A 20,464-nucleotide genomic window follows, 5' to 3' on the forward strand; every position below is an offset into this window, starting at 1 on the left:
ATATATATATATATATATATATATATATATATATATTTGAATCTTTGTTATCCAAGTCTTTATCAACAGCTGTAATAATGAAAAGTCAGTCTTTGTACTATGCAGCAGAGAGAAAACAATAATAAAGCATCAACAAACTCCAGCTCCATACATTTTTATACTCATTAAATAATTAACAACCTGTAAAAAATAAAAAACTATACTACTGTATCAAATCAGGATAAAGAAATAATCATATTAAGGACTCATTGGCAAAACTGAACATTACAATAAATGTTCAGATATTTGGTTCAGTTTAACTGAGAATGTAGGAAGCACACTATAATAACCCAATGGTGACACTATACAACAAAGGTGTAGAGTTCAAACAACAATTAAGTGTAAATGAAAAAAAAAAAGATTCATTTTTTTTCTGAGTGACTGAAACAGAGCTCTTTCAGTAGAGAACAGGAAGTGTTTTTCCTGTTGCACATCAAAAGAAACTATTGCTCTTTTGGTAGTAGTTACCAAACTGGCAGCAAAACAATATGTGAACACGTCATTATGACGTCTCCCAAAAAGTGACAACTACACTATCAGCCTGCATACAGCTGTGTGAGCTTACCAGTTTTCTTCAATAAATATCGAGTGAGACTAACAACCCAAACCACTGGTGAACCTTAAACATCCCCAAGGTGGAATATACCATACGATGGATATAATCAATGTGATTATTTAAAAGGCAAATAAGTCTCCTAAAAAATGTCCACACCTGCAGCTCTTTGGCCTTTTAATGATCTACATTTCTTTGTCTAACATAGCAGTGTGCAATTTAATTTAGGAATAAATTATTAAGGAATACTTTTTAAGCTTTCGAGGAGTCAGATGAGAAGTTAGATAATGTTTACAAACAGTATCTGGCTGTTAAATATGAAGTTATAGCCAGCAGATGGTTAGCTTAGCTTAGCATAAAGACTAGGAAACAGGGGGAAACAGCTAGTCTGACTCTGGTAAAAAAATTAATAAAAAATAAATTAAAAATCAGTGGCCTTGGCCGGGACCAGTGACTGTGAAATATTGTAGTCACAGTTATATATAGCGGTTTTTATGCTTTGGTTTTTGTACAGACTAAACGCTTTAGAGGTGCTAGGAAGTGTTACCTTCAAATAGAGCCATGCTAACAGCTTTCCCCCTAGTTCCAGTCTTTGTGCTAAGCTAAACTAAGCTAACCAGCGGCTGGCTTTAACTTCATTTATTTAATGAACAGACATGATAGTGGTATCAATCCTCACATCTAACGCTCTCTGAAAGAAAGCAAATTATTGTATTTCCCAAAATGTCTATTCCCATTAAAAACATAAGTTTACTTAACAAAATAAAGATCATCCATTTTTGCATATGAGGCTAAATAAAACTCCCACATAATAAACTCACAATCATCCACAGATAAGAAGCAGCATCTCAAGTAAAAAGTTGTATTACAGTCCAAGTGCATTGAAGCTGCTGATGTTTTAAAATATTCTTTATCCAATCAGAGCTTTCATGAAGGCAGGTTTGTTGAAGGGCCAGTGATACTGGTTGGGGACAGGGCCGTTCACGTTGCACTCAAAGAAGGAGAACATAGGGAACCAAATGCGCGCCCTCCGGCTCTGCTGGTAGGCACGGGTGTTGGCTAAGGTGTGATAGTAGAGGAAGAGGCGGGTGGTGATGTAAAAGGCGATGAACACGTCGATGGAGTAGTGCTCGTGAGCCGCCAGGATGAAGAAAATCCCAAACAGGTTTAACACCCAGGAGATGGTGTGAATCAGATTCCAGGTTCGTGGAGTGTCTGCAATTGAAAGGAATCAGGATTCTCACTAGTATATCACATGTGCATTAATCCGCAACTGAAAACAACGACAACAAATGCACCATTTACTCCTGTTTGAGTGAAGTTTGCTAAAATACCAGTGTCGAGCTGTTTCAGAAAATCACTAAGCCTTTTTTTTTTTTTTTTTATAAATGGAAACAATATATTTGTGACATTTTTTGAGGATTTATGTCTAAAATAGGAACCAATGGCTCATGACTGAGGCCACAGAGAGGGGAGGGAAGTGAGAAAGCATGGAGACAGACAGATAGTGGTTTCTATCTTTTCCTGGGATTTGTTGACAGAGAGAAAAGTACAGAATAATGTCGGCTTGACATTCAGTAGTTCAAGGCAAACAAAAAGTATTAACACTCACATTCGGTCACAAAAAAGTTGAGCAATGTGATGACAACCGTGTGTCCACTGAACATGTAGTCTCCACATGTTTGGACACCAGTCAGAGTCATTCCAAATCCACTCCAAATTGCCAACGCCCTCTGTATCTTCCCCCACGTATCACCATATGTCTGGTGGAACAAAGAACTCCGGGTTATGAGTCAGCTGTTCATGAGTTAGCAAAGCGATAAGGCTGAGTGGCGAATAAACTGTAACACTGCCAATGGCTTGGAGAATTACCAACTGGCAAATATTATCTTATCTGCACAGAATCTCATGTGTGCTTCCCACCTTACTGGCGCACTTCAGGTGCTGCCCTGGTACAGAGAGCGAGGTGACAAACATGGTGCAGCAACGAAGCAAAAACACAGTTCCCATCAATGAACACAATCGCCTTAAGAGAATGGACCTGAAACGGAGACAAAAATAATAGTTTGGACTTGAAACATGTTAAAAAATACTAAAATGTCATTCCTTTCCCACCACTTCATGACCTACAAGTATTAAGATAAAAAAAATATATATATTTGCATTACAGAGCAGTGATGCTGATATATATATATATTATTATTATTATGGTCTATCCGTGATAGAGTGGATCAGTGGACTACCTGTGTTTGTGAAGGAGCAGGATCAACAGAAACATGTAACACAGGATGACGCCACAAGCTTCAGCCATTGCAAAGGCCCAAGGAATTCTGGGAACACTGTCAGAGTACAAAAACATCTGTATCAGCATGCAGATTAGATAAGAGTGAGGCATGGAGCAATGATCTATTGATTATTAGTGCAAAACGCACACAAGACATATAGTCCATACCTGTCCAGGAATATATCAGGCAGCGGTGGGTATGTCCTCATGTCCGGGACACGCTCATGTACAATGACCATGACAAAAGATGTGAATCCAAACACAAAAAAGACATATATAGAACTGATGACCGTCTTCCACACCTCTGGGTCCAATCTACCAGCCAGGTGCTGCCTACACCTCCCACTGGAGTGTACATGACACAGCGACGTTCCTGAACCATATCCAGATCTGTCGCCGTTCCTCAGTCTCAGCTCAGTCCCGTTGCACAAGCGATCACCTCCGTTATACCTCCTGTCGGCTCCGTCACAGCTCCACTCGCCCCCGGCGGCACCCAGCAAGAGGTTAGTGGGGAGGCTGTCTGAAGGCCGGAGACCCAGCTCCTCCAGCTGGGCCTGGTTCTGTCTCTGGAGCCGGCGGAGGGCTAACGTCAACCTCTTGATGTCTCCCAGCACAGTCAGGCCCAGCGGAGGACCCCGCAGGTCCGCCTCAGTCAGAGCCAGTAGACTGGGGCCGTCCAGGCGGTGCTGGGTGCACAATAACTGCACATACTCCCCGAAACCTTCCTCCTGCAGCCACTGGGCCACCTGCTTATAGGTCCAGGCACTCACACTGTCCTCTGGTGGTGCCATGCCCACTGCAGACACAGACATATACAGTGTTAAGTCACGGTCAAGTACAAAACTTTCAGATTTCAAATGAGCCAAAGAGATCAAGATTGTGATAATAATAATACAAACTCATGTGATGTCCTGTTTTGACTGATCAAAATCTACTGAAACAACAATGATCAATTCTCCATCTTTTGATTATCACTTCCTTTTTCCACCTCTTAATTTCATCACTGTCTTTGTCACTACCACACCCAGTTGTTTCAATGCAAAACTGCCTTAAATCCATTGACCTTAATAGTCAATTTGCATGCTACTAATTACCTACTCTCTTGTCTGTAAGATCATCATATATACTGTACCATTACCAACACACCACTGCAGCAAAGTCTAATGATTTTCATTATTGACTGGTCTGTCAGTTATTTTTTAATTTTGTTTAATCTTTTAGTCTATAAAATGTCATAAAAAATAGTAAAAATGCCCATCACAGTTTCCCAGAGCCAACACTGACAACTTCATTCAACACACTGATGATATTAATCAGTATGGTAATTTTTTGAGAAGAAAATTCCAAACAATCTCTGTTTCCAGCTTTTGGGTTTATGACTGTTGACTGGACAAAATATGTAATCTGAAGACACCACCCTGGGATCTGGGAAATTATGACATTTGTACACCAAATGGTAATCAATAATGAAAAATAATAATCATTAGCTGTAGTGCTGAATGATATAAAACTGAGAAAAGCAACAATTCCTCACATTTTAAGAGCTGAAACTACAAAAATGTTTTACTTTTACTTAACACATGTCTAAAACAATTGATTAATTGTTACAATTAACTGATTCATTATTCAGCACAATAAAACAGTCACCGATACATACTGTGAAGGTAGGCATGTGTAACTAAGGAGTCAGTGTAGAGGTGTAGAGGTAATCTGCTGTGGGGAAGCTTCTTTGTGCTCTCACTTGATGTGACCCAGCACTGAGCGGCGCAGGCTACTTAGTGCTATTGCATCATGCATGTTCAGGTTAGTGACTGTACAGTGGCTTACAGTATACGTATGCACTGACACACTGATCCACATAAAGCAGGTCTATGTTTACCAAAACAAATGGGAATACAACCTGAGTGTAACCATGCTCTCTGCTCCATAGGCATAATTTCATAATAAAATGAAATAAAATAAAATGAAATAAAATAAAGAGACAGTGACTCACTAACCATTCAGGGTTTATGCCAGCAGAGTTTGTAAGTTCCTCTCCCACAGACAGACTCTCGTACTGGTGAATCACTCTTCTTTGCTTTGCCTTTTTCTCATTTTTGCCCTTTGACCTTCTGATAAACTCAGTTCAGTGCTGCTCGCCCTGTACTCCCTACGGCTCCAAAGATTGTGCAAGGTTCAACCAACATGGCTGTACTGCTGCTGACTGGACATCAGATACAGACTTAAAATTAGCAAAGTAAGCAGCTTTCAGCTATCAGTAACACATGAGACATCACTGGCTTTTAGATAACTCTTTGACTTATTCAATAAGACAACATGACATCAATAAATGTTCATACATACAGAGCCACTATTTTCATATTGTAGCTGGAAGGTATTTTGAAAGGTAAACTTTAATTATTTGAACAGAATTTCAGACTAGGTGTCCTCTGTGATTACGTACTGAATCTGAGAAATACTCCCGTTTCTTAGGATTAACTAATAATTATTTTCATTATCAACTAATGTGCTCATTTTTTTAGTTAATTAATGGATTATTCTGTAAAGCGCCAGAAAATTGTGAAACATTCTGATCACAGTTTCTAAGAGCCAAAGTTGACACCTTTAAATTGGCTTTTTTAAAATCCTACCAACAGTTCAAAATGCAAAATTATTAATTTTACCATATAAAACAGCCAAGAAAAGATAATCCTAATCCTCACCAGAGCTGAAGCAATTAGTTGATTAATCGGTTTATAGATGGACAGAAAACAGCAACTATTTTGATCATTAATTAATCCCCCAATTTTCAATCTAAAATATAAACTATAGTGATCACACAAAACAAGACATCTGAGGGCGTCACTTTAGACCAAGAAAACTGACATTTCTCACACATTTCTGAACAAGCAAAAATAAATCAATAGATTTAGCAAATCAATCAATAATGAAAATAATAGTTGCACCCCTAATCTCCACATTTGAAAAGCTGAAATCATCAAATGTTTGGTATTTTTCTTGAAAAATGACTAATTTACTAATAAATTAACCGTTTAAGCTCTATTCTAAACATACACAATACTGTGATACAGACCAAAAAGACCAGCTGAAACGTTGATGCTACAATATCATCATACAGTTTAAATATTGTATTCTAGTCATAAAGGTTGATTTAGAGTTTTAGAGTTTTGTAACTTACTCGAATCTATTTGAGTAAAATAAACAATAGAAGTTGATGATCATCACTGGCCTCCAAGTGAATGATCCACACAGAACAATAACCCTAACCCTAATTAAATTAAGCCAATCAACAGATCAATATCACCTATTTACACGCCTGAAAGTTCAGGTGACTCACCTGACTGGCTGCTCAGTTTCCCCAGAGAGAAACGTTATTTTTAACTAGCCTCTAGATTTTACTGGCACCATCCTGCAGCTTCTCTGGCCTGAGGCTTTACTTGGGGATTCATAAGTGCCATGTCAGCTTGTTTGGCTGGCTTACAGTGAGTCACAACGAGCAGTGACACACAGCTGTGACGGAGAAAGCTCTTCAGTGTGTGTGAGACAGAGACAATTTGACAAAGGGCTCATAGTCTGTTCCCCACAGGCCCACAGTGTACCGTCGGACTGACACATTTCAGCATGAGATCAACTCCGAGTGATGAAAGGTTATGTTTAATGATGGTGTGGAAAAGTTTAAACGTGATTATTTAAACAAGAATCATTCTAAACAAAAATGAACAAGTGGGAGGGAACATGTTCAGTGGAGAAGAAGAAAGTTACAGAAAGTTCAAAGTTAGTCGTTTCAAAGTTATTTTAAAAGATCATATTCAACAGTAGCTGCGTCTCTTACCATCAATCCACTGTCACTGTGCTGTCAGAGGGTGTGGACGAGCTGCCCGTTGGTGTCTCAACCCACTGGAGGACTTCTTGGCCAACATGCTTGTGACAACTAGGCAACATCAAACAGGAAGAGTCGCTAATAAACAACACCAGGGAAGAAGAGCCGGTGGTGTCGTGCAGGGCCGCTACCTAAAGCACGCTGACATCTGCTGGTCACATTGAGGAAAAACAAGGATCCGCTAACAGGCTGCTGTTTCTGTAGAGCCTTTAAAAAAAAAGAAAAAAAGATGAATTTCATGGACTGTTTGGTTTGAATTGGATAAAACAAGCACAAGCAGTGGTTTTCGAACTTAATGTAAAAGGAATGTAAAGAAATGTAATGCTCAAAACACATTTCCATGATTTAGAGTTTGACTGGAGAGCCTGTGCCAAAAGGCGCCACCTGTTTTTGACAGTCACAGGATGAGTGAAGTGGATCTGCAGCTGAAACTGAATCAAAGCAAAGGCATCAGGCAGCGGCGTCATTCAGATTTGGGGACTGAACAGAAGAGTTTACAGCCTCAAGACTTGGAAAATGTCTGACAGAGAGTCGAACACAGGTGATGCCTCAGAGGTGAGATGTGATACTCAAGAGTCAGACCCGGAAGAGGAGATAAAGTGCACTCGTGCGACTGGGGATTCACAGAGGGAGATCCCGTCCCTACAGGAACTAGAGGAGGTTTTATATTCAGCTCCGCGCTCCTGTCGCCATGGAGACGAGGTGTGGCCACACCTGTATCTGGGAGACATGTGAGTATCTTGTGTCTGATTTAACTTCATATTTACAGTGTGTTTCTAGATTGTTATTAACGCATCATTAATGTGGTGTCTGTGCCAGGTTTATGTCTCATGATAAGTTTGGGCTCTGGCAGCTGGGCATCACTCATGTGCTGAACGCCGCACATGGGAAACTGTGCTGTAAGGGCAGCGATGATTTCTATGGAACAACAGTGAAATACTTCGGGGTCCCGGCCAACGACCTGCCAACGTTTGACCTTTCACCTTTTTTCTACCCGGCGGCCGAGTTCATTCACCTGGCTTTGACATCAGGAGGTACGTGCATGCTAGACAACACAAGAGTTACTATAAATGACCATACAGGTGGGGTCACCTGTCCTTCCAGTTTCTTTGTTCGTGTCTTTATGTTTTATGAACTCCCAGGAAAGGTGTTTGTGCACTGCGCTGTGGGTGTGAGTCGCTCGGCTGCCTTGGTCCTAGCCTACCTGATGCTTCATCACCGCCTCACTCTTCTGTCCTCTATACGCTGTGTGCAAGAGAAACGCTGGATTTTCCCAAACAGAGGCTTTCTGCGACAGCTTATAGCCCTGGACCGACAACTGCGGGACAAAGGGTTGAATGAGCCAAAATAAAACAAAGCTAGGATGATAAATCCATAGAAATGTGTCCTGTGTTAGTTGGCTGAAGTTAATGTCCTCATTTACACCATGCAGGACTTTCTCTGTTTGTACCATTTACTGTATGTATACAGTGAACATTGTGTCCAGCCCCCTCCCCTCCCTCGTCCTCTCCTGATGTGACCTCAGTGGTCACAGAGAGAGTCCCTGTCCTCCCCTCTCTTGAACCTTTGGCATCTGTGAACAGACCAGTCAATGCTACAGCAACATTAAATAATTCCACATCCAGTCAGAGAGAACACACTGAACACAGACGGCTAATTTTGGAGGCGAGCGGCATTCAAACGACCACCTGCTCATGTCTCTCACTGAGCTGCAGACTCTGGTGGCGGTGAACGGGCAGTGGACAGAGACAGCAGGAGCAGTGTTGGTGTCTGTGGCCAGGGAGAATGTCAGGGAGCAACCAGCAACAGGACCTGGTGCTCATTAAAGAACTGGAGCTTATTTTGGATTCCTGCACCTTGGAGCTCACACCAGTGGATGAAGTCTGGCCTAACCTGTACATAGGAAATGTGTGAGTGTCTCATGTTTGTTGCAGGGGAAAATGACATAGCTCACAGATAGAGCTCTGCAACCGGCATTGATCAGTTTTTAACAGTGTTTAAAAGTATAAGACACATGCAACTGTTTAACGTGTTTCTTTTTTTATTCCCTGTGTTTGTCTCTTTTTATGTGTGTTTTCCAGGGCTGTGGCACAGAATAGAAAGACATTACATAAGCTTGGCATCACTCATGTCCTGAATGCAGCGCACTCCAAGCAGGGCAGCATGGGTGACCAAAGTTTTTATGGGGACACATGTGTTTACTTTGGCATCCCAGCAGAGGATTCGGACCACTTTGACCTCAGTCAGTACTTCAGACCTGCAGCTGACTTCATACATAAAGCCCTGAAGAACAACGATGGTAAAGTCATCAAACCTCTATGTATTTTGTCCTTAGCTGTTTCACATTTTCTCTGTTCTCCTTCACATTCTCCATCCTGCTTTTACAGGGAAGGTGCTGGTGCACTGCATCATGGGTGTGAGTCGATCAGCCACTTTGGCCCTGGTGTACTTGATGTTGCGGCAGCGTCTCTCTCTGAGGGATGCTATGAGGCATGTCGTCCAAAAACGAGCCATTTACCCCAACCGGAACTTCCTGTCCCTCCTCCTCAAGATGGATGAACAGCTGACACTCAGGCGAAGGTTGTGTCCTCTTCTCTGACATCTGTCTTTCTCATTTCTCCCTCTGCTCCTTCATGACATAAGCCATCAGTCACCCCAGGACTCAGGACTTCTCTCTCTCTTTCCACATGTTACACTCTAATCAGTACTGGCAGTGTTTGTGAATTATATTTTGTAATCACAATGTGCATGATGTAGTAAGAGGTCTGATGGTGACATTTAAATTCCATATTTTTATTTTCAAGATTGTCCACATTTCTTGCGCATGTTTAACTTCTGGGTACAGCAGCAAATGGTCATGTGTTGTTAAATATTGTAAATATTTACATACATTGTCATATTTCTGTGAGGTTTGTTTTTCATATTCAAACTGTATTCAAATGTTTACCTGTCAGCGATGACGGGCATGTCCATGAGCTTTGTAAATACAGCTTTATGACTGTTGTTAATGTCTATTAAAGGCATTTTATGATAGTTCTTGATAAGGTACCTTGTCATTCTTCTTCAATTTCTTAAACCAGAATTTGTTTTTCATTTTGGCCCAATCAACAAGAATCTGTCTTCTCTGATGGACAACACTTTGTTTTTTTCACTTTTTCTTTACCGTGCCGACGAAACCAAGTAAAATTTCATTTTCACAAAAAAACGAAATGTTAGATAGGTGAATAACCTCAGCTTTCTAAATTTCGGCGTGGACTCCACAGACGTCATTTTGAATTATTGATAAAACAAAGTGGGATAATAAATAACGACAAGCAACAAAGAAAAGATGACATTCAACAACATGGTCAATATCAGTAAAAAGTTAAGTAATATAAAGCATGTCCAATTAATACAACCTTATTTGTTTTCAGCCTAAGATGCTGCTAATGTTTGAATAATTAAACTATTTTAAAGGTCTATATTTAAGAACCAAAATTTTTGAATATAATTCATATTTAAGAACCAAATATTGACATCCTTCTGTTCATGTTTTGAAATATTTTGTATGTCCGCCTTTATTTTTGATGACAAATTTGATCCTCTTGGGTATGGATGAAACCAATCTTACACAAATCTGTGGAGAGATGTTCTGCCCTTCCTCTTAAATGATTCTTTTCAGCTGCTCTTTTCTGCCCTCCACTTTAAAACACTCCAAAGGTGTTGTATTCAATTCAAGTCAAGACGACATGCAGTCCGTGACCAGGTCATAGTTTTCACTTTTTTTCTTCATTACAAACTCTTATGTAATTTTTGTGTTTGGGATCATTGTTGGTATGTATGTTGGGAAAATTCTTCTCCCGTTAAGCTTCTTGAAACTGGGAATCATCTTTTCATTCAGTATTTGCATATAAAAACTCAATCATATTGCCATCTATAAATGTCACCTCCCCTTCACCTTTTGCACTCATGTGGCCCCATAACTCACACCTCCATGTTTCACAGACGACACCACACCAAACATTCTGGACCCCATCTGATATAAACAAACTCATTTGGTTTCGTTTGACCAAAGAATGTGATGCCAACATTCACTGGGTCTGTTTTCATGTTGGCAAAGTTTCACTACACTTCACAGTTGTAGTTTTGTGAGTAATGGTTTTCCTCTTGGATGCTGTCTGTGGAGAACTGACGCTCTAATCAGTCACTGAAACACCAATTTCCACAGATAATTCTTGGGCTAAATCAGAGAGACTTAGCCGTTTGTTCTTCAATGCAAGGTTGTGCAAATAGCTAATGGCTATTGTGGCGTCATTTTTCGAGAATAACCATCTGTCATTGGTAGTATGGCTCTTCTTACACCTCCCAACCACTGCTGCATCTGTGTTTCACCTTATGTTCAGTAGCCTGCTGCTGCTCTTGAACGCTCTCCCATCTCTGTGAAGTCTCACAGTCTGAGGAAGCTGTGGTGTTCACGGATTTCTTTTTCAACCTCGTTCATGCAGTTAGTCTTAACTGGAAATCACAGGTGTAAACCCTTTTGTTACAGTGATCACAGGTAAACTCACTTTTGTTGCACTGGGGTTGTCCTTTGGGGCCTGTATTTTCAGTGTAGTCAGTCAAACGTGTTTGTTTCTAATTATACATAAGATGAAATACCCTACAATTAAAAAATAATACAATTTTGATTCGAAATTTTAGTGATTTTGCCCACTGTACTCAGTTTTTTTGTACATTGTAAATGAATATTAGAGCCTTGATCAATAATTCTTAAAGGAGCAGAGCAGCAGATGTCACTTGGCTCCTGGGTGGCAACATAGGGACACATATGGTACAGTGGTGTATTACATAACAGTCTGCAGTCATCATGGAAACTCAGCAAGTGAGCTCATGTTAAAGTTAATGGGATAATGCTACATTGTTGTCCATAAGAATGAGAGTTCGGGCATGTAGAACGGCTTGAATGTGCTTTAAAGTGCCTGAATAGAGTCTGCAGGATGTGTCTGTCACTAATGAGTGTATGATTACAGAGTTATAAAAGGAAACACAGTTGTGTGTGTGTGTGTGTGTGTGTGTGAGTGTGTGTGTGGCTGCGAGCGTGTACACAGAAATAAGAGTGAGCGCGGTAGAAGAAGAGGTTGCACTGTCTTGAAGTGAGGTAAGTTCATGTGATTCAGAGTGGAAACACCTCTCGCTTCACCACTTCAGATGATTTATGATCTCTGTGTTGTTAAGAGAAGCAGCAGTGTCTTAGACTTTTGCTTTTTTTTTTTCTTTCTTTAAGATTTACAGAACATATTTCACGCATAATGAAGGCTTGTGTGTGTGTGTGTGTGTGTGTGTGTGTGTGTGTGTGTGTGTGTGTGTGTGTTATTACAGTATGTCTCTTAGGGATCCACCATATGACCCTCCTTCTGTCTCAGAGCTGCAGGAGTTCCTGCTAGCAGACAGAAGACCCACTGGACATGTCAATCAAGTCTGGCCAAACCTTTACATAGGCAACGAGTAGGTTCACACACAATAACATACGGACTCATAAGGTGCATCTATTTAAACACCGTTCACTCATATAGAAATGAATGTGTGATTGTGTTTCAGGGTGGCAGCTCGTGACAAGGGCACTCTCCACAGTCTGGGTATTACTCACATTGTCAATGCTGCTCATGGAAGTCAACATGTCAACACCGGCCCACGTTTCTACAGAGACATGACAGTGGATTATTATGGGGTGGAGGCTGATGATGCAATACACTTCATCCTTAGTCCTTTCTTCTACCCAACAGCACGATACATCAGAGCTGCACTGGCCATGGGAGGCAAGTCAGTCACACTTACAGTTATCGGAGTGTGTGTGTGTGTGTGACTGGATTTGAAATCAGTCTTTAAGTATGACCTCAGCAATAAACATATTAAATAATAACAGCAAATGTCCCTGTCCCAGGACGGGTGTTTGTCCACTGTCTGATGGGTGTGAGCCGCTCTGCTACCTTAGTGCTGGCCTTCCTGATGATTGTTGAGGGCCTGAGGCTGCAGGAGGCGGTGGCCGCCGTCAGGCCGCACAGAGACATCTCCCCCAACCCAGGCTTCCTGCAGCAGCTCCGCAGCCTCGACATGAGCCTGGAGAGGGAGAAGAGGAGGCGACGACAGGCCCAAACACTGTAAAGACACACACAGACACACGCAAAGCCAGAAACATCAACATATACACACACATATGCACACAGACACACACACACACACACACATTTTTATCGCTACAGAGGTCACTTAACCCAGGAGGAGATCGCACCTTCTCTGACAGAGCTGAGGCAAATTCTCTGGACAAACAGGAAGCCAGTGGCACCTGTCAATCAAGTCTGGCCAAACCTCTACATCGGAGACGAGCAAGTAGAAAAGTCACATCCAGCATCTCGAAATGTTCTAAAAAGATATTACAACAACTCAGTTTGTGTGTGGTGTGCGTCTGCAGGTCTGTGGCACGAGATAAAACCACACTCTCGTCTCTGGGTGTAACTCACATACTGAACGCCGCAGCAGGTCGACACCGGATCAACACGGGCCAGCGCTTCTACAGTGACCTTGGAGTGGAATACCACGGTGTTGAGGCTGCAGACCATCCAGAGTTTAACATCCAGCCTTTCTTCAGGCCGGCAGCACAGTTCATAGACAGTGCTCTTCAGAAAAACGGTCAGTGTGCAAACACGACAGAAAGGGCGAATTCATAACGTAAAGAGCAACATAACTGCACAAAGACAAACACGTCTAAAATATAGTGAGAAATAAAATAAAAATGTATTACAAGATTAGTTCCTGCTTTATTTCTGCTAATACCAACCTATTTAAACACGTCAGGGAATTTCAAAGAAGCTCATACACAATTAATGTTGCACAATACAAAATTAATGAATCTTCATTAATAAGAATCTCAATGAGTTCTTTTTCTCTTTATTTTGAACTTCATCTATTTATCGACTTCAGCTGCAATGATTCCCTCTTCCTCCTCTTTCACTCTACTCATCACTTCCTTCACTCTAGTCTTTAATCTGAAGACATTATATCTTCATTCTATTTTGTCCTGTCAGCTCTCTCATGTACTCTTGTAATATTTATTTTTTCACCATTAATTTAACACTTTTAACACAAATTGCGAATTATCATGATGCATGCATTGTTAAAAGGGTCTGTAAACAGGCAGGGTTTTCATTTATCAGACATAATTTAAGTACACAAACACTTGCATATCACACACAGTGTTTGGTGTATTCAGCTATGTCATGTGACCTGTCTGTGGATGTATTTTATGCAGCCATATTCTGGAGAAAAAATCTTCAGAAGTGTGTGTTGGTATCTATACCTTTAGATTTGGGACGAAGAGGTCTGTACAGTCTTGTATTGAACATTTTAATCAACTAATTAGTGTTACTAAATCTAATAATCAATGAATCTTCCAGGGAAGGTGTTTGTCCATTGTGCCATGGGTGTCAGTCGCTCTGGAGCTCTGGTTTTGGCGTATCTGATGATCTGCCGGAGCCTGACGTTAGTGGACGCCATCATCGCTGTGCGTCTGAACCGAGACATTGGACCCAACTCTGGTTTTCTGGAGCAGCTGAGACAGCTGGAGCTGAGCCTCAGGCCCCAGAGCAGACAGCTCACAGAGGAAGAGGAACACGCTGACATGTCCTGATAACAACCACAGGCACCTGTTTTATTGGAATTCACATTAACTGATAAATAGAAATGTCATGTGTGTCATCTCTCAGTCTCTGTCTCAGCCTCGTAGCTTATCTCTGCCCCAGAAACAATTAGTAATATTTAACAACTGAATGCTTAAGTTTTATGTCTCCAGAAATAACTGCCCTGACAAATGCTAACTGATCCCCACACCTGTCCACACATTAGTGACATTCCTATGATGAAAACGATGCAACACCCCACTCTTACTAAAACTTCTTCTTGTTTTTTGGCATTGTGCCCCACGGTGCAGTGTATTTGTTTACCATGCAGGCTAAAGGAAGAGTAATCGCTGTCACATTAAAGGACTCAGATCACATTAGGAAGGCTGTGAGAAAGAATCTGTGAGTGTGTGCGTGCGTGCGTGTGTGTCAAGTTGTTGAAGTCAGGTGTTGTAGCCCAGCTGACTAAAAATATCATCTTAAACACAGAGCCGGAGAGAGCAGTTAGCATTCTGCTTTCATGCTGCTTGGCCGCAGACGCACACACACACACATTCTCACATGTCCACTGAGGAAAAGTGGAGGTGCTGGTCAGTGATCCCGCTCAGGAACGGATTAACGGATAACTTTTAACAGTTACAAGAAAGGGGTAAGTGATGCTTTCCTGCCATAGTACTTGTATTTTTTGGCCTGATAGTTCAGGCCAGTATCTTTATAAAAAATAGAAAATGCTACCACAGTCATATAAGTGAGATCTTACTGTTACAAATGATATGTAACTATAACTCACTGCCTGTCACTGGAACTTGTTTGAGAGAAGCTCTTATTTTGCCCAACAGCTGATGAATGAAGTTTTATCACAAACCCCAGAGCACCGCAGTGCACTGACAACTGAGCTGTTGAATGGAAATCACAATAAATTCACTTTACAAAAACAGTATTTCTAACTTTATCGTAAATTTTAAAACTATATTATCACACTGGTTTTATGTATCTAATAATAATCCAGCTTTAATTGATGTACTTATTGTATTATTTAGTTATGTATAAATCCTTAATAATTAAATCTATGTAGAAATTGATAATTTTCTGAATTCTTTTTAAAATTAAATATGTCAGTCAAACAGATCCTCCATATGTCTGCCATAGGTAAGTGCGGTATATTGCTGTATATGGTTGCCATTAACAATTATTTTCATTACTGATTAATCTGTCTATTATTTTCTTCATTAACTGAGGGACTGTTTGAGCTAAGTTTAATGTCATGGAAAGAAAACTAAGAAAACAGAGCACTGTTCACATTTAAAAAGCTGGAACTGGTGAATTTTGTCATTAATATTTAAAAGTGAATCAAACGATTAAATAGCTGTAAAAATTGCTGCTGATTAATTTCCTGTTGATCAACTAATTCACTAATTGATAAATAGATTAATCATTGCAGCTCTAAGGCTGTATATGATAAATAGGTGTTAATATTACATCTAGTTTTGAACACATAACAATGTGCAGATGTTATTTCAGTTTTTGATTTAGTTCTGGGATGTGTGTGTTTTCTGGGCAGCAGGGGCGAAACATGTCCTCCTGTGTGGTGAAGTCCAGAGGTAAAAACCCGTACACAGCGGTGCAGGTGGACCCAGACAGCGATTACATCACACCAGGAACATTAGACCTGGAGCAGCTGTTCTGGAGCGGGAGTGGGGCTCAGTTTGCCCATGTCAACCAGGTCTGGCCCAGCGTCTACATCGGGGATGAGTGAGTAAATGCACAGAGATGGTTTCATAATTCTGCAGTACAAGTGTCAAAATTCATGACAGCCGCATACTGAGTCTGTGTGTTTCATGAAAACAGGAAAACGGCTCTGGAGCGGCCCGGCCTGAGGGATCTGGGTATTACACATGTCCTGAATGCTGCAGAGGGGAAGTTTAATAATGTGCTGACTGGTGCTGATTACTACGGTGACATGGACATCCAGTACTACGGTGTAGAGGCTGATGACAAACCCACCTTCAATATCTCCCAGTACTTCTGCCCTGCAGCCCAGTTCATCCACGAGGCCCTCAGTCACCCACAGAGTGAGTCCTGGAGGAAACCAAAACTTTAAATCAAAGTCATTCTCTGGAAAAACCAGAATGCTTCACTCTTGTTTGTTTGTACTGAATCCATATTATTTGACTTTTTTCCTAGACAAAGTGCTGGTGCACTGTGTAATGGGTCGGAGCAGGTCATCGACTCTGGTCTTGGCATACCTGATGATGAAACACAGCCTAACTGTGGTGGATGCTATTGAGCATGTGCGACAGCGGCGTTGTATCTTGCCCAATCATGGATTCTTAAAACAGCTCAGAGCCCTGGACATCACGTTACAAGAGGAGAGGCTCAGAGAAAAAAGACAAATGCAAGACCAATAGCACATGATAGATTAATAATATGCCAGTGTTTACAACTCTCATTATTCCCTGAATCCATCTTAGGTATACAAAAGTCTTCTTTATGTTTCTTTAACTATTGTAGCAATAAACGCTGCTCTGTTTTTCACAACAGCTGTATGAGTCATGTTGGTCTCATACAGTTCAAATGTCAAATGTGCCCTCAAGGGCCTAGTGATGTTTTTTCAGTGAATACTACAGGCCAGCGCGGGTACTAATTGAATTTAAAGCTCCAGACCAGATAATGGGCAGAAATGTCCCGGTATAGATAACAATGAAATAATCACATCTGCCTCAGGTCAGTGTCTGTGTCCAGCAGCAGAACTGTGATTCTGATTCAGATATACCAAACCATTGTTTACACTCACTGATACTTCCTCAGCACTGCCTCATACTCCACCATCTTACATCTAAAAATATATATATTTCAGAAAACTGATGGGAAGAAAACATCTGCAAAGTGTGTGAATATTGAAAGTGTAATGACAGGTTTCGCTTGCAGTTCACAGCCCAGCACAGTAAGTAGAAATTTTTAACCACAAATCATGTTTTAGATCTGTAGCCACTGACTTGAAATGGCTCTACTTGTGTTATTGTGCTGATTAGATGTATAGCATACAATGAGGGGTAAGAAAATTGAATCCAATATTCACTGACTAATGCGGACTTGAAGCATTTTGTTGCACTGTGGACTTTAATGGTAATCAAGAAGTCGCAGATTTGCAAAGTACATGCTGTGGATCTCTTATTACTTACCTCGGATTATATTTTTCTTAGGAAATTCTCAGAGGGAATCATAAAACTACCTAAAAGAGTTATTAAATATTCAATAAAAATACCCAGACAGAAAAGTGAATAAGAAATAAGATCAACCTTGTAAGTTTTATTTGTCAGTTTTAGGCATCACGGTCTAGCACAGATGTGCAACTTGAGTTTTGCTGAGACCAGTAATAAAAAGGTCACATGAGGCTTTTTGGTGTATTTGAAAAAATAAAGAAGCAGCCTATTAACTGGAGGGACAATACACATTATTTTACATCTAGCAGATACACAAGTTTCAAAACATCTCTTGTAGTATTCAGACAACTGCACAGGTTTCTTTTCTATGATGACATTTTACAGTATGTTTATATTCAGAATATTTGAATTCATGTTTGTGTGTTGCACAGACCACAACATATCACAAAACTCAGGTTGTTTGAAATGTTTGGTCTCGCATCAAAGTCTAAGGCTGAATTTAGCTCACATCCTTGATTCCCACCCAAATTCATTCATTTGCCATTTGCAGCAGGTAACAGCAGCAACAAAAATATTAAAATCTGATGATGTATTTCCACTCCATTCAAGTCTGATTTAGGAAAGCTGACAGAGCTGAAGCTGGGTTGCATTTTCTATGACGTTGCAAAAGATCAAGACACACCCAGAAACAACACCAGGCCACTAATTCAGGTAGTACACAGGACAGGTCAATTTTAATGCCCACTGTATTCCTCTGACAGAGAACATTCGACTATAATGATCTCTTTCCAACAATGCCAGCTACCTTACATGCATTTTAAAGATGTAACATGTCCATTTTCAGCCACACAAGCCACTAGTTGCCCATCACGGGTCTAGCCTGCAAGTTTCCCTGCACAGACAAATACAGGTTCACATGTAGGCCTCTGCTCATCAAGACTTCAACTTAGCAACATTTACACACACGGAAAGGAAAAAAAAGGCACTCGTTATTAGAAGCACCTGCCCGAACAATACAAACTTCCACAATCCTGACACTGAAGGTAACTTCTGGGTATCAATGACACATTGCAGGTGACGTTTATCAGTGATCACAGGACATCGTGGGCAAAGGCTTCAACGCATTTAAAAGTGTGCACTTAAAATAAAGACATTTGGTTTTTAATAACTGGCCTGTTAAATTAAAAACTAAACAACACATATTTAGGAATTATTAATCTTAAAAAAATCTAAAACAAATCACTACTGCACGTTTTCAACGCCGTATCCAAAAACCTCCTTTGACACTATTCTTTATTCCTCTGTTTGTGTATAATGTGTCCTTCCCATTGTGGAATCAGCCTCTTGCGCTTTGATTCTGTCTCAAGGAGGAAGAGGAAAAAAAACAAAAAAAAAAAACAGACTTGTGAGACGTCAACTTGAGAATTCGGAGCAGAGTGTGATCGGTTTCAGTGCGGCAAATGCTGGCAGTGTCGGAGCCAAAATACATTGAGAAACAATCCCAAAAACCTGTCTACGAAAGCATGATTTCTCTATTAGATCCAAAATTATCCAGTGCTGTGGTGTAATTGTGAGTCCTTTATGGTCATTTATGTATGAATAAATCCTTGTATTGGCCCATGATCCTCTAGTGGCACCATGTGGAGGACACAGAGACAGGGCACCAAACCAACAATTGGTGAGAATTTACGTGTGGATGGATTGAAAAATAACGGACGGGTGGCTGAAAAAAAAAAAAAAAACCATTACAGGAACTGAGGGTAGTATTTGTAGAAAATAGTGGAGCTTATGTGTCAGAGTTGTGTATGGCAGGGTGAGCATGAGGCCGCGGGCTGAAGGAAAAGTTGTCCGGAAGTGTGTCAGTTGAAATCAGGTTTTTCTGGGAAGGTACAACCTGCTCGTCTGATGATGACGTTGGCGGCGTAGTGTGCGGCCTTCACGCACTGATGCAGAGGTTTCTCCTGGACCAGCTCAGACAGGAAACCTGCATCGCAGAGGAAACGCTGTCACAGAAATCCAGAGAAAACACAGGAAAGACTCAAAGCAATCAAGTAATGTTATCACCTGAAAACACAAGGAAAGCTTACCTCCTACAAAGGCATCACCTGCACCGTTTGTGTCAACGATGTCCTTGGAGTCAATCTTCAGTACAGGGAAGGTCTCGACCTTGTCACCTGAACAGACATGAGAAGAAAAATTTGACTTCTACAGCATATGTCTACAAGAAGAAAAGACACTGGGAGAAATTAAAGTAATATAAGGAAAGAAGAAAGAAAGAAAAACATTAAATCTTACTTGAGGCCAAAACGGTTTGATCCTTCCCTTGGGTCAACACTACAATCCTCTGTCTCTTTGTGTTGTCTTTGGGAAGAGCCTGGGCTTTCTTGGCAATTTCCTTAATGTCCTTGGTCTACAGAGAAAATACGCATTAACACAACCAGTTCATAATACACAAGAAATTGCAGCACTAGAGATGTGCAGATGCTCAATGAGACCATCAGTCCACTCACCTCAAAGTCTTGCTCTTTAGCAAATGCAGCTGCCTCCTGAGGAACCAAAAAAAAAAAAGCCAAGATTTATATTTTACATAAATACGTGCATGAAGTACCACACAAGCATGTGTGCTCAATACAGAGGGTATGTGAAAAATGTGCAGTGACAGTCTGGCTTACCGTCTCATTGCCAAACAGCACATCAACGTAGGGCATAACCTGCATGAGGTTGTCCTTGAAGAACTGGCAGATGAATGGCGCAGAGAGGTTCAGGCAAAATATCTTGTTATTTTCAGATGCGTGCTTCGCCACTTTCAGGATGGACTCCAGGGAGACAGTCAGGAAGAAACCCTGGAAGGAAGAAAGGAAGAAAGGAAGGAAGGAAGGAAGGAAGGAAGGA

The 20,464-nt window shown here is 40.8% G+C and overlaps 6 protein-coding genes and 1 long non-coding RNA gene across 11 annotated transcripts; 4 read left to right on the forward strand and 3 right to left on the reverse strand.

The window, feature by feature from the left end:
* Positions 1-6: 6 nt before the first annotated feature.
* On the reverse strand, positions 7-6,834 carry LOC111656665 (sphingomyelin synthase-related protein 1-like). Of its 3 annotated transcripts, none has more exons than XM_023408466.2 (6): positions 6,709-6,834; positions 3,045-3,672; positions 2,836-2,931; positions 2,516-2,633; positions 2,205-2,355; positions 7-1,807 (listed from the first exon to the last, which is right to left on the reverse strand). In XM_023408466.2, the coding sequence occupies exons 2-6, from the start codon at positions 3,665-3,667 to the stop codon at positions 1,503-1,505; spliced, it is 1,293 nt and encodes a 430-aa protein (XP_023264234.1). In that variant the 5' UTR covers positions 3,668-3,672; positions 6,709-6,834; the 3' UTR covers positions 7-1,502. The 3 variants fall into 3 exon arrangements, with proteins under 3 accessions (XP_023264234.1, XP_023264235.1, XP_023264233.1); XM_023408467.2 differs by lacking the exon at positions 6,709-6,834 and adding an exon at positions 4,874-5,058; XM_023408465.2 differs by lacking the exon at positions 6,709-6,834 and adding an exon at positions 4,534-4,788.
* Positions 6,835-6,934: 100 nt separating this feature from the next.
* On the forward strand, positions 6,935-8,107 carry LOC111656671 (dual specificity protein phosphatase 13A-like). Of its 2 annotated transcripts, XM_023408474.2 has the most exons (3): positions 6,939-7,487; positions 7,576-7,790; positions 7,899-8,107. In XM_023408474.2, the coding sequence occupies exons 1-3, from the start codon at positions 7,273-7,275 to the stop codon at positions 8,105-8,107; spliced, it is 639 nt and encodes a 212-aa protein (XP_023264242.1). In that variant the 5' UTR covers positions 6,939-7,272. The 2 variants fall into 2 exon arrangements, with proteins under 2 accessions (XP_087030703.1, XP_023264242.1); XM_087174577.1 differs by having other exon boundaries at positions 6,935-7,487; positions 7,576-8,107.
* Positions 8,108-8,202: 95 nt separating this feature from the next.
* LOC111656672 (dual specificity protein phosphatase 13A-like) lies at positions 8,203-9,792 on the forward strand. Its single transcript, XM_023408475.2, has 3 exons — positions 8,203-8,666; positions 8,838-9,055; positions 9,144-9,792. Exons 1-3 carry the CDS (start codon positions 8,542-8,544, stop codon positions 9,353-9,355), a joined length of 555 nt encoding a protein of 184 aa, XP_023264243.1. The 5' UTR covers positions 8,203-8,541; the 3' UTR covers positions 9,356-9,792.
* A 2,027-nt stretch (positions 9,793-11,819) lies between these two features.
* LOC111656685 (dual specificity protein phosphatase 13B-like) lies at positions 11,820-14,489 on the forward strand. 2 transcript variants are annotated; one of them, XM_087174578.1, is made up of 7 exons: positions 11,820-11,893; positions 12,115-12,240; positions 12,334-12,551; positions 12,677-12,893; positions 12,996-13,118; positions 13,205-13,422; positions 14,187-14,489. In XM_087174578.1, exons 2-7 carry the CDS (start codon positions 12,116-12,118, stop codon positions 14,417-14,419), a joined length of 1,134 nt encoding a protein of 377 aa, XP_087030704.1. In that variant the 5' UTR covers positions 11,820-11,893; position 12,115; the 3' UTR covers positions 14,420-14,489. The 2 variants fall into 2 exon arrangements, with proteins under 2 accessions (XP_087030704.1, XP_023264261.1); XM_023408493.2 differs by lacking the exon at positions 12,996-13,118.
* Positions 14,490-15,929: 1,440 nt separating this feature from the next.
* LOC147819007 (uncharacterized) lies at positions 15,930-16,490 on the reverse strand. The gene is made up of 2 exons (XR_015437387.1): positions 16,413-16,490; positions 15,930-16,145 (listed from the first exon to the last, which is right to left on the reverse strand). It is a non-coding gene; the product is annotated as an uncharacterized LOC147819007 (long non-coding RNA).
* On the forward strand, positions 15,982-17,844 carry LOC111656686 (dual specificity phosphatase 29-like). Its single transcript, XM_023408494.2, has 3 exons — positions 15,982-16,160; positions 16,257-16,480; positions 16,593-17,844. The coding sequence occupies exons 1-3, from the start codon at positions 15,982-15,984 to the stop codon at positions 16,814-16,816; spliced, it is 627 nt and encodes a 208-aa protein (XP_023264262.1). The 3' UTR covers positions 16,817-17,844.
* Positions 17,698-20,430, reverse strand: LOC111656695 (adenosine kinase-like; the record flags this gene model as incomplete). The annotated part of the gene is made up of 5 exons (XM_023408506.2): positions 17,698-19,556; positions 19,660-19,746; positions 19,868-19,982; positions 20,083-20,118; positions 20,245-20,430. Coding segments are annotated over 5 exons (549 nt in total), but the record flags the coding sequence as incomplete, so codon positions are not given.
* Between the last annotated feature and the right edge of the window lie 34 nt (positions 20,431-20,464).

This window comes from Seriola lalandi, unplaced genomic scaffold (assembly GCF_002814215.2).
Source record: "Seriola lalandi dorsalis isolate HSWRI2012SDOR001 ecotype SW California unplaced genomic scaffold, Sedor1 jcf7180002054364, whole genome shotgun sequence".
Classification (NCBI taxonomy): Eukaryota; Metazoa; Chordata; class Actinopteri; order Carangiformes; family Carangidae; genus Seriola; species Seriola lalandi.